At 36.2% G+C, this 13,331-nt stretch overlaps 1 protein-coding gene across 3 annotated transcripts in view; it reads left to right on the forward strand.

The window, feature by feature from the left end:
- Positions 1–13,331, forward strand: part of LOC111143341 (formin binding protein 1 like) — a 100,474-nt gene that overhangs the window by 27,112 nt on the left and 60,031 nt on the right. For all 3 annotated transcript variants that reach the window (XM_022497017.1, XM_022497018.1, XM_022497019.1), the window contains exon 2: positions 12,872–12,987. In XM_022497017.1, coding sequence (XP_022352725.1) covers positions 12,872–12,987 — 116 coding nt within the window. The remainder of the gene's footprint in view (positions 1–12,871; positions 12,988–13,331) is intronic.

Here is a 13,331-nt window from a genome sequence, read left to right on the forward strand (position 1 = left end):
TTGACGGTCATTTTTCTCTAGACATTAAAGGTCTGGGTAAGAATTTTAATAGTCTTTAAGCTTACTTTATAGATATAACACTTGATAGTACATTTTCATGTATAGTATAAGGTTTACTCCAGTGCTGTTTTAGGAGTAAAAAGGGATCAATCTTAACAGGAAGTTTTTTTTTTAAAAAGTCTGAAGTTCTATATTATTCACTTAGAGTACTATGTACGATGATGATATATGGAAATGAAAGCTAGTATTAGCTACCCCACCTGCTCACAAGCCAGTTTTTGAGGTTGAAATAAGAATCCTATAGAATCGATATGGAAAGGGCAAGGTGGCCATGTAAATTTAAAGTGGCATTCATAGTGCCTATTTTATGGTAACATGCAAGAGAATTCATTTACTTGACCATTTCCTTTTTACTCAGTGCCTAACACCAATAATATAATTGCATTGCATAAAAGAAAAAATAAAGAACTAAGTCAGTATGTTTTCTGAATATTCCTGCTTTTGGATCTTGGAGACTCTTGTGAATAGATTAATGTATAATACTTTTGTATCATATAAAAATATACTTCAGTATTAACAATTATAATTTCTTGATTCTACAGATTAAAATTTTCTGATACTGTTTAGGAAAATAAACCATAAAAGTTCAGTCTGGGCCAGTTCTAGTTCTGCTTCTTCCAAATATAACAGAACATATATAGATACAGCTAAATTATCTCAGTACTTAAACCATAATTTTATATGCTAGGAATAGTGTAAGGTCACTCTTTGGAGTTACTCCCATGAATATACAAAACCAACAACTAAGTTTAAATAATAAATATAGTCTTTGAGAGCATTTACTTACTTAAGTGTACTCATTTTTTTTAAAGATTTATATATTTTAGAGATAGTGCAGAGGTGGGCAAAGGGAGAGAGAGAGAGAGAACCTCAAGCAGGTTATCAGCTAAGCGAGGAGCCCTACACAGAGCTGACGTGGGGCTTGATCTCAGGACCCAAGGTCCTGAGCTGAAATCAAGAATCAGTCACTGAGTGGATTGAGCCATCCAAGTGCCTCCTAAGTGTACTAATTTGAAGGAACAAAACAGGAACAACTAAGATACCTGTATCATTAATTGAGCTCTGTTACCTTGGGCAAATAGCATAATCTTGGCTTCAGTTTTCTCGCGTGTAAATAGAGAGGCTGACCTTTGATATCCCTTCTAGACATATGATCTCTGGTTAGATTTCATACTTAAATTGTGCTCAGAGTTTTAAATTTGAGTATGAAATGGGGGAAAGGGGAAGAAGGCCGGGATAAAAAGGAGAATGAGCTCAGGGGAAAGAAAGCCAAGAAATCAAAGAGATTATATAAAGAGATGCGCTTAGTACTGTTCTAGAGAATGTTCGTATTAAAAATTTGAATGTTGTATACATAGGGACTGGTTCTTCTCTTGACCCTGCCTTTGTTAATCATGTTCTTTGGTCTCAGGACAGAGGAGAAAATGTCTGCTCCAGGGGAATGATACTGTGTTATTGGTGTGAGGGTAGAGGAACGGTGGCACAAAGTTGTCCAGGATAAAAGGTAGCAAGGACAGGATGAAAGTTGATGGGGCGCCTGAGTGGCTCAGTCGGTTAAGCATCAGGTCATCATCTCAGGGTCCTGGAATCGAGTCCTGCATCAGGCTTCCTGCTTTGCAGAGAGCCTGCTTCTCTCTCTCCCTGCCACTCACCCTGCTTGTATTCTCTCTCTCAAATAAAATACTTTAAAAAAAGGAAAAAAGTTGATGACCAGAGGATCTGAGCCAGGGCAAAAGAGTATAACATAAAACTAGATTTAAAGTAGTCAATCCTATTCTATAGTCTCAGCTTTACCCTTAGAAACCACTGAATTACTGTGGGCTCAAGTTTGAGATTTGGGAAGCAGAGCAGTGCTAACTAAACAAGAGGCTGAAGTGAAGCAAGTGAAAATCAGTAGGATCCTCAAATTACAAAGAACTGTGAAATGAGAGGGACAGGTGGGAAGATAGATCATCAATATGGATGTTATGGTATTGTCAGAAGTGATAGAATTAAAGTAGATGTTAGATAATTTATAGGTGTAGTCCTTCGACCGCATTGTTACATAAACCGATAACATTCTGATAGTATGTACATTTATTTTGGATCAGTAGAATAATTTTAAAGGTATTTTAAAAATTCATTTTTAAAGTCCACAGAGAACAGTTATCTTGTAATTTAAATGTCCTGTAAATACAGCATTCATATGTTGAGTTGCTTAAAGACATAAAATCTGTATGTTGATGCACTTTCAGATATACAAATATGACCACAAAAAATTAACCATCACTGCAATATTTAATTATTCTGAGAATACTAGCCAATGAAGTTAAAGCAAAATTGTGATTATTTAATTTACTAACTCTCCTTCTCACTAAGTATGTTTTTGCTCACATTGTGTCCCTACTGCCAAGCTTAGCACTCTTTCACTTGTTGAATAAATGAGTGATAATAGACACCAGTGCCAACCACTGTGTTAAATGCTTTATATCATTTATTGGTCTCATTTTGGAGTCCTATAATTATACCAGTTTTACAGTTGTGAAGCCTGAAGTTCAGAAGTCAAGAGCTACTAAATAATACTAGTCTAGGTGGGGGGCACCTGGGTGGCTCAGCTGGCTAAGTGTCTGACTTTGGCTCAGGTCATGATCTTGGGGTCCCAGGATCCAGCTCTGTGTGGAGCCCCGCATTGGGCTCCCCACTCATCCAGGAGCCTGCGTGTCCCTCTCCCTCTGTCCCCCTCTCCCCCCTGTACTCATGTATGGTCATTCTGTCTGTCTGTCTCTCTCTCTCTCAAATAAATCAGTAAAATCTAAAAAAAAAAAAAAAACCTGCTCTGGGCAGGAGATGCAAAGAATTATAAATAGATCCCACATTTAGAGCTTGTAGTCTACTGAAAGCTGAATAAATACTTTAAGTGAACACTGGAAACATTAGTAGTCTATTTGTGTATAGTTATTGAAGTATTGATGTTTGGTCTGATATATCATGTGCTATTTTAATGCATTGATTTGCCACTATTTTTGTTAGTATAATACAGTTGCTTTGGAATCGAAAAAATAGGAATCATTTGCATCTTGAGATGTAACCAGGTAGTTATTTATGTACTCCACATTAGAATTTCAGGTTAAACAAAGGTCAGTATTCTATAATTACATAATTTTCAAGAGGAAGTTGAAAATAATTGATAAAGTGTAACTCTGTAGCAAGAATAATTGTAATTTAATTCAGAGATTATGAACATGAAAGAACTAAAATGATGTATAGATAAATGTGTTGGAACCTCCATCTTTACATGATGAAACTAAAGGAGATAAACACCAATCTACAAATGTTCCTTTGAAGTAAAAGCTATAACTTTTCTAACAGTAAAAATGATTTTAGTTCCTGTTGAAACGAAAGACAGTTCAAAAGATTTTCTCAAAAGCTTTTCAAGAGGTGAGATTACTTGAAGATTAAAGCATCACAGGAAAATATGTGGTGGATATGTGGTGGTAGCTTGTAGCTATCTCCTATTGCTGTCTTCAGGTAGAAAGTGTATCAGCACCTGGAAAAATGCATAAAAATATACACAACAACAACAAAAAAAGCTGTTGGCTCTTTCAATGAAAGATTACTTTAAAAATGTCAAATGAAATTTTATCTTCAGGTGTCATAATTAAATGATCATCAGTTTATGTACTGTTCAGTTTATTTTAGAATATTTTTTTATTAAATATGCTAGTTTATGTTAAAAATAACCCTGTGTTTTACATTGTTTTGTAAATTTGTGAAAGTTGCCATTTTGTGATGTTTATTGTATTTATAAAAATATATTTGTAGCCTATATTTTAATTTTTAAAAAAAAATTTTAGAGGGAGAGCTTGCACATGCAGGGAAGAGGGGCAAAGGGTGAAAGAAAGGAAGAAGAATTTCAAGCAGGCAACACATGGAGTGAGATGTGGGCCTTGATTTCACCACCTTTAAGCAACTGAGCTACCCAGGTGCCCCCCATAGTCTATATTTTAAATGCTTTAGTTTCACTGATTTTTTTTTTCCGCCTATTTTTTTTTAAGGCGTTATAAATAGTGAACACTTCAGAATACTGGTATTAAAACAAATGTTTCTATTGTAAATGAAGTAAATGCCAAAATAATATTGGTATTGGTATTAAAATTAGTATTTTAGTATTAAATAAATTTTGAAAATGTTTTCCTAGTACAAACTACATATTCATTATCATTTGGAGGGGTACCTGGGTGGCTCAGTTGATAAACCAGCTGCCTTCGGCTCAGGTCATGATCCCGGAGTCCCGGGATCGAGTCCCACATTGGGCTTCCAACTCCATGGGGATTCTGCTTCTCCCTCTGACCTTCTCCCCTCTCACGTTCTCTCTTACTTGCTCTCTCTGAAATAAATAAATAAAATCTTGGAAAAAAAAAAAGTTAAACTACATATTCATTGCATACATTCTTTTGCATGTTGGGTATATTTTGCAATAAAAAGGAAAATATATAATTGAGAAAAATGTACTGCATAAGCTGTACCTTAGAGATTTGGGTATTTAGAGAAAAGAGGAATTTTTTGTATTGGTTATTTTATTTCTTTTTTTTGTTTGTTTTTTTTGTTTTGTTTTTTAAAGATTTCATTTACTATTTATTTGACAGAGATCACAAGTAGGCAGAGAGGTAGGCAGAGAGAGAGGAAGGGAAGCAGGCTCCCTGCTGAGCAGAGAGCCCAATGTGGGGTTCTATCCCAGGACCCTGTGATCATGACCTGAGCCAAAGGCAGAGGCTTTAACCCACTGAGCCACCCAGGCACCCCTGGTTATTTTATTTCTTATTTCTTGGGTGTGTGTGTGTGTGTGTGTGTGTGTGTGTGTGTGTGTGTGTGATCTCTACCCAGTGTGAGGCTCAAACTCAGACCCTAAATCAAGAGTCACATGCTTTTGTGAATTTGGTTATTTTAGAAGTATATAGGTCAGGGATTTTAAAATTTTGTCACTTTTTTTTTTTTTAAGATTTTATTTCACAGACAGAGATTACAAGTAGGCAGAGGCAGGCAGAGAGAGAGAGAGAGAGGGAAGCAGGCTCCCTGCTGAGCAGAGAGCCCGCTTCGGGGCTCCATCCCAGGACCCTGGGATCATGACCTGAGCCGAAGGCAGAGGCTTTAACCCACTGAGCCACCTAGGTGCTCCATAAAATTTTGTCACTTTTCTGAAAATATTTTGTATCAAGTTGGTTTTATGTGCTCTTTAGAAATTTGTAGCTTATAATGATGTACTGTATGGTGACTAACATAATATGAAAAAATTGTAACTTAAACCCTTCAATTGTGACTTAGCAAAGAATCCTATCATTTGCTTCCTTTGTGCACATAGTGAATTATTCAGAAATTAACCAGATGTTTTTCTTTCTGATGGCCACTTTTAATTTTTTAAATTTTAATTCTGGTATAATTAACATATAGTGGTATATTATTTTCAGGTATATAGTGGTTCAGCAGTTCCGTACATTACTCAGTGCTCATCATGATAAGCTCATCATCAGGGAGCTTCACCTATTTCACCCATTCCCTTCACCTACCAAACCCCGTGGTAACCATCAGTTTTCTATATTAAAGAGTCCGTTTTTTTTTGTTGTGTTTCTTACTTGTTCGTTTTGTTCCTTAAATTCCATTTATGAGTGAAATCATTTGTCTTTTATTGACCTATTTCATTGAGCATTTTACCCTTTAGATCCATCCATGTTGTTACAGATGGCAAAATTTTCAATCTTTTTTAAGACTGAATAATCCATTTGTGTGTGTGTATACACACCACAACAGTTTATCCATTTATCAGGGGACAGTTGGGCTGCTTCCATAATTTGGCTATTGCAAATAATGCTGCAGTAAACATAAGGGTGCATATATCTTTTCAAATTAATATTTTTGTACTCTTTGGGTAAATACCCAAGGTGGAGTTACTGGATTATATAGTAATTCTATTTTTAATTTTTTGAGGAACTTCCACATAGTTTTCCATAGTGGCTGTACTGGTTTGCATTCCCACCAGCCGTGCACGAGGATTCCTTTTCCTTCACGTCCTCTCCAACACTTGTTTTTCTTGTGTTTTGATTTTAGTAATTTAGATAGGTGTGAGGTAATACCTCATTTGTGGCTTTGATTTGCATTTCCCTGGTGATGAGTGCCATTGAGCATCTTTTCATGTGTCTGTTTGCCATCTGGATGTCTTCTTTGGAGAAATGTCTGTTCATGTCTTCTGCCTATTTTTAATTAGATTATTTTATTTTTGGTGTTATTTTAAGTTCTTTTTGTATTTTGGATACTCATTGTCAGATACATCATTTGCAGATATCTTCTCCGATTCAGTAGGTTGCCTTTTAGTTTCCTTGATTGTTTCCTTCACTATGAAGAAGATTTTTATTTGATATAGTCCCAATAGTATATTTTTAATTTTGTTTCCCTTGCGTCAGAAGATATATCTAGAAAGAAGTTGCTGTGGCCAGTGTCAGAAATTTTTACCTGTGTTCTCTTCAAGGATTTTTGTGGTTTTAGGTCTCACATTTAGGCCTTTAATCCATTTTGAGTTTATATTTGTGTATGGTTTAAGTAAGTGGTCCAGTTTCATTCTTTTGCATGTAGCTGACCAGTTTTTCCAACACCATTTGTTGAAGAGACTGTCTTTTTTCCTGTTGCATATTCTTGCCACCTCCTAAAGATTAATTGACCATATAATTGTGGGTGTATTTCTGGGCTTTCTGTTCTGTTGATCTGTGGGTCTCTTTTTGTGCCCGTACCATACTGATTACTACAGCTTTGTAATATAACTTGAAGTCTGAAATTGTGATACTTTCATTTTGTCTTTTTCAAAATTGCTTTGGCTATTCAGGGTCTTTTGTGGTTCCATACAAATTTTAGAATTATTTGTTAAAGTTACATGAAAAAAAGCTGTTTGTATTTTGATAGGGATTGCATTAAATCTGTAGATTGCTTTGGGTGGGGTAGTATGGACATTTTAACATTATTATATTAAATGCATTATTATAAAGCATGGACTATCTTTCCATTTGCTCTCTGCTCAGCAGGGAGCCTGCTTCCTCCTCTCTCTGCCTCCTCTCTGCCTACTTGTGATCTCTGTCTGTCAAGTAAATAAATAAAATATTAAAAAAAAAAAATCAACAGGGACGCCTGGGTGGCTCAGTTGGTTAAGCAGCTGCCTTAGGCTCAGGTCATGATCCCATCGTCCTGGGATCGAGTCCCACATTGGGCTCCTTGCTTGGCGGGGAGCCTGCTTCTCCCTCTGCCTCTGCCTGCCATTCTGTCTGCCTGTGCTCGCTCTCTCTCCCTCTCTCTCTGACAAATAAATAAAATCTTTAAAAAAAAAAAATCAACAAAGAAGCCAGAGTGATCTGTTTAAGGATCTGAGTCCTGTCAGGCTCATGCTCAAGAACCTCCAGTGTGTTTTCATCTGAGTCAGTGTTAAAGCCCATGTCCTTATGGTGGAAGGTAGAGCTCGTGCAATTCTGACCCCATACATTTCCCATTTTAACTTCTACTTTTCCCTATTTTCATTTATCTGTAGCTTGTTTATTCAACTTCTTACTCTTCTAAAATACATCAAGCATTTGTAGGCTCAGGGTCTTAAACATTTTAACAACTAAACCTGAAATTGCACTCATTCTTCAGGTAGGCAGAAGCACTAAAGTTGTGGATAGTGTATCCAAAGTAATAAGCAGGAGGGCAAGAATAGAAGCACATAAGTGTTCATGGTAAAAATAGAGAATGAGGAATTATCTTCTGATTGTGTCTTTTAGTCAGGTAGGAAGCAGGGTTATTGGCTGAAAGAGAAATGGATAGGAAGTGGTGTAAATTTAAACTGAAAGGGTATAAGATAGTTGGCTGGGATAATGGGATGGTGAATGGGTTCAGGCTAAGTAGTATTTAAGCCTTTTGAGTTAGTAAGCACACATTTTCAAAGGATGACCAGTCAGTGTGGTTGTTTGGTTGGTTCCTCTGCCTTGTCTGTCTGTCCTTCCTTCACATCCCACCTTTTTCCAGCAGCACGAGGAAGGATTGGTAAAGCGTTAAGTATAAAACCAGTGTTGAAATTTGGCAAAGCAAGAGAGGGCAAAGACACTTGAAGCTATTTGGATGGAGTGATTACAGTGACGGCTTATGGAATCCAAGCTGTGTCAAGATGGAAATGCAGACAGGAGGGGGATGGGCAGTAGAAATTGTCAGAATCAGTGGATTGAAGTCTCTGTGGGGTCAAAAATTACTGGCCCTGGGACACCTGGCTGGCTCAGTCAGTAGAACATGTGATTCTTGATTTCCGGGTAGTGAGTTCAAGCCCCATGTTGGGTGTAGAGATTACTTAAAAAAAAAAAAAAAAAAGCAAAACAACAACAAAAAAATATTAAAAAACCAACCAAAAGTTATTGGCTTTGGAGTACTAGAGTTCGTGAGTTGGCAGAGAGGATTGACCATCTGAGAATTAAAGTCTTGGAATTTATTGGAGGAGGAGATGTTTATAGTTATTGCTAATAACAATGGGGATGACCGTTGGAATGAATTGCTGAGAGAGTGGGAGAGAAAGTAGTAGGAAGAGAAGTAAGTAAAATAATGTGCACTAGGTATTGGAAGGATTATCTGTAGAGATTTTGAAGTTATTGAAAGCTTAATTTAAAATTTAGTTGAAAATTTAGTTGAAATTTTTTTTAATTTAGTTAAAGCTTAATTTAAAATTTAGTTGAAAATTAAAAGGTAATAGGTAATAGGTAAGTTTTCCAAATACACAAGTTTGCATCCATTTTTTAAAGAACAGGGGAACCTGGGTGGCTCAGTCAGTTAAGTGGCTAACTCTTGATTTCGGCTCAGGTCATGATCTTGGGGTCCTGGGATTGAGCACTGCATCAGGCTCCTTGCTCGGTGGGGAGTCTGCTTGAGGATTTTCTTTCTCCCCCTTCCCTTTCCCACCCATTTGCTCTCTCTCACTCAAATAAATTAATCTTAAAAAAAAAAAAAAAAAACCCACCCATTAAAACCACAAGGAAACAAATGAAATAATTAAGTTATTTTAAAATTAAAATATTCCTGTTTACTTTGGGGGTAGATGTTGTCTCTGAATTACAAATTGATTTTTTAGTTCCACGAGGCTTAAAAAATGTTTCTAGTTTCATATGAATCTAAGAATGAGAAAAGTCCGTTGTGTTAGATCTTAAGAATGTTTTTGGTAGTACTTTGGTATTCAGAAGTGCTAGAGAAACTTTGGCAGAAAGTCAGAGCTATAGAGTAAGCCCGAACTAGGACACAAAGTCATTATTCTGCTTTTTAGTGAAGAAAGTTTTTTTAAAAATAGTCATGACCCTTGGTGCTTTACCAAAAGTATTTTATTGGGACTTCATTTGGATGCAAGGCTGTGTCAAAGTAATTAGAAAAACAAGGATTGAATGTAAAATAGTGACTTCTGGAAAAAATTATAACACTTTGTGATGCATACTTATTTTTAATTAAATTGCATTAAAGCTATAATTTTATAGATAAAAGTAAGGTGACTGAGTAAATTTAGTATATATTATTTCATTACTATACAGTAGAACCTTGGAGCAACATATAATTCGTTTGATTTATGCTAAATAGTGTGGACATTTAGTTGGGTGATGCCAACTTTAATTTAGGGTGTTTTCCTTGTGTTCCCAAATGAATAATGTAAAATAACTTCAAACATTTTACAGAATTAAAAAAACAGTACTTGAAGGAAACAGAAAGTAATAGTTTTCTTGAATTTAAATATGAGATAGCATTTAATTAGGGCATACCACTGAGGGGAGAGAGCACATTTCACAGAAGCTGTGTAAGGATGAATGTGTTAGAAAAGGAAGTGAGGGGTTAATGAAGGCAAGGAGGTGGAAGAAGTTGTACTCTGTTAGTAATCTAGAGTAAATCCATAGAAATAAGAGTAATGCTAAAGGTAGAGAGAATGGGGGGAATAAAGATAAATTGCCTCTTTTGATAAAAGGGCAATTTGATAACTTTATTTATTTGTAATCCATAGGTGGTTTCAGAATACTGGTTAATTTCTTTAGTTTGTTTTGAGCATTTCCAGACATTTTCCACTATATAATCCAAGGTATTTGCTGGCATGGACTGGGGAGAAATGTGATCTCAGGCTTTGAAACTGAAGGGATTAGAGGGTGTTACCAATGATCCCATGAGGCTTATGATTGATTCCTTTTTTTTTTTTTTTTTTTTTTAAGATTTTATTTATTCATTTATTTATTTGTCAGGGAGAGAGAGAGAGAGTCTGAGCTTTAGCTTCAGACTTTTCCTTTCTGGGGGAAAGTTCTTTGTTGAGAGTTTTTCAGTTTGAAAGGGAATTTAACTTATAATAGGAAATCTTAATAATATTCCAGTTAAATTCACTGGGCAGTGCATTTTCTTGCTGTTTTCAAGTCTACTTTGGAAGCCAAATGATAATGAAAAAGTTTCGTGAAAGAATAGAATTGGAGTAGTAATACCGAACTGTGGTAGCCAGATAAATTCTATCTGTGCTATTTAGGTAGAATTTACCTTTACAAGTAGAATTTTAAAATGATTTAAGGTAGGGAAAGGGATAAAAAGCAAAAAGACTTGGAGATGATTTATTTGTAAATAATCCTGTTAAACCATAGGTGATTTAGAAAAAGAAGAACAGTTAGAGATAATAGAAAAGGATGATTTTTGAACATTTATCAACAGTATAGACTTTCGATATGGGAGAGGGAGAAAGCACCAAGTTATTAGTCAATCTGGAGATTATTCTTGAAGGCTAGGAAATGATGGTTTCTTAGGCAGCAGGTAGAAAGGAGTATCTTGAGGATTGAAAGAGTTCTGCAGGACAGTGATATTTTGTGATGTATTAGTTTCATGTTTACTGCATTGTAGAACACCTAATAACATCATCATAACCCTATTGAGGTGTGTGATGGGACTCCCATTTTAAGATGGACAAAGTTCAGAGAACCGTGGCGACTTGCCCACATCTGGTAAATGCAGAGCCCAGAATCTGAACCTCAGTATATTTGATTTTATTTAGCTTCATTGGGTGCCTGCTACAGTGCCAGGCCTCTAGTGCTTTTGGAGTTCAGATTTGAATGATACATGGTTTCTGTCCTCAACAGAGTATGGCAAGTAAATAAGATAGTAATTTTTAAACTTCTGCACAGCGAAGGAAACAACCAACAAAACTAAAATGCAACCTACTGAATGGGAAAAGGTATTTGTAAATGACCTATCCTATAAACGGTTAGTATACAAAATATATGAAGAACTTAAAAATCCCAGTGCCCTGGAAATGAATAATCCAATGAAAAATGGGCATTAGATGTGAATAGATCTTTTCCAAAGAAGAACTACAGATGGTTAACAGATACATGAAGAGATGCTTAAAATCAGTGATCATCAGGGAAATGCAAATCAAAACTATGGTTATCCCCTCGGATCTGTCAGAATGGCTAAAATCAACAACACAAGAAGCAATAGGTGTTGGCAAGCATGTGGCAAAAAGGGAACCCAGAACCCTCTTGTAGTGTTTGTGGGGATTTAAACTGGTGAAGCCACTGTGGAAAACAGTATGGAGGTTCCTCAAAAAGTTAAAAATAGAGCTATCCTATGATCCAGCAATTACACCCAAAGAATACAAAAATACTAATTCAAAAGGATACATGAAACCTGATGTTTATAGCAGCATTATCTACAATGGCCAAATTATGGAAACAGCCCAAGTGTCCATTGATAAATGGGTAAAGAAGATGTGGGTGTGGGTGTGGGTGTGGGTGTGTGTGTGTGTGTGTGTGTGTGTGTGTGTACACATACACATAAAAGCCATAAAAACCGAAATCTTGCCATTTGCAGCAACATGGATGGAGATAGTATTCTAAGTGAAACAAGTCAGTCAGAGAAGGATAGATACCATATGATTTCACTCATATGTAGAATTTAAGAAACAAAACAAGCAAAGGTGAATAAGGAGCGGGGGGAGAGAGAGAAAAGCAAACCTAGAAACTGGACCCTTAACTGTAGAGAACAAAATGATGGTTACTGGAAGTGAGGTGAGTGGGGGGTGAGTGGAATAGGTGATATGGGGATTTAGGAGCACACTTGTGATGAGCATTGAGTGATGTATGGAAGTGCTGAGTTATTGTATATCTGAAACTAGTAATTACATTGTGCATTAATTATTTGGAATTTAAATAAGAAGGAAAAGATCGTAACCTTGGGAGTCTTGGAGACCCAGAGAAAGACCAACATACCCAGTCTGAGAATTTTGGACCATTTTCTGGAAGCCATAGTGCCTGAACTAAATCTCAAAGGAGGAGTAAGAAACAGTAAATTGTAAAAAGGTGACCGGGGAGGGTGTTGCATCCAGGGGAAACCACGTATGTAAAAGCGTTTAGACGTAAAGTTGTGTGAATTATGCTAAGAAGTTTAGCATTTATAACCTATTTCTCTGTAGATCTAAAATAATGAGGTGCGGGCGCCTGGGTGGCTCAGTGGGTTAAAGCCTCTGCCTTCCGCTCAGGTCATGATCCCAGGGTCCTGGGATCGAGTCCCGCATCGGTCTCTCTGCTCAGCGGGGAGCCTGCTTCCCCCTCTCTCTCTGCCTGCCTCTCTGACTACTTGTGATCTCTGTCTGTCAAATAAATAAATAAAATCTTTAAAAAATAAAATAATGAGGTGGGTAGAAACCAGAAGAGCCTAGGTTTTTTTCCTTTTAGACCTCATTGCTTTTCTGAATAAATATCAGAAGCTGATTAAAATATTTGTGGATACAATTTTAGACTTTTCAGTGTGTTTTCACCTTCTTTTCCAGGATCAGTTCGACAGCTTAGACAAGCATACACAATGGGGAATTGACTTCCTGGAAAGATATGCCAAATTTGTTAAAGAGAGGATAGAAATTGAACAGAACTACGCGAAACAGTTGAGGTAAGTTAAAGATTTTTCAGTTTTCAGAAATGAAATTACATCTTTAAGTAGTTGAGTATTAGATAAATGTAAATTCTGTGGGGTTTTTTGGGTCAGAATTTGATTGAATTAGGTAACTGATTTTTTTTTTAATCATCAATTTAATTGAATCATTTCTAGTACCACAAGGTATATTGGCTAGCTAGATCATGAATAGACATCATTCCAGAAGCATTTTAAAATCCTAAAATCAGGAAGCAAAATGCTAGGAAAAAGAAATACGTGAGTAATATTTTTCCCTGTAACTTTTTGCTTTAGTAATCTTTCAGAAGCATTGAAGATTTCTTCAGTTTCTCAGATCTTCA

This window comes from Enhydra lutris, unplaced genomic scaffold (genome assembly GCF_002288905.1).
Source record: "Enhydra lutris kenyoni isolate GAN:26980312 unplaced genomic scaffold, ASM228890v2 scaffoldscaffold9, whole genome shotgun sequence".
Lineage (NCBI taxonomy): Eukaryota > Metazoa > Chordata > Mammalia > Carnivora > Mustelidae > Enhydra > Enhydra lutris.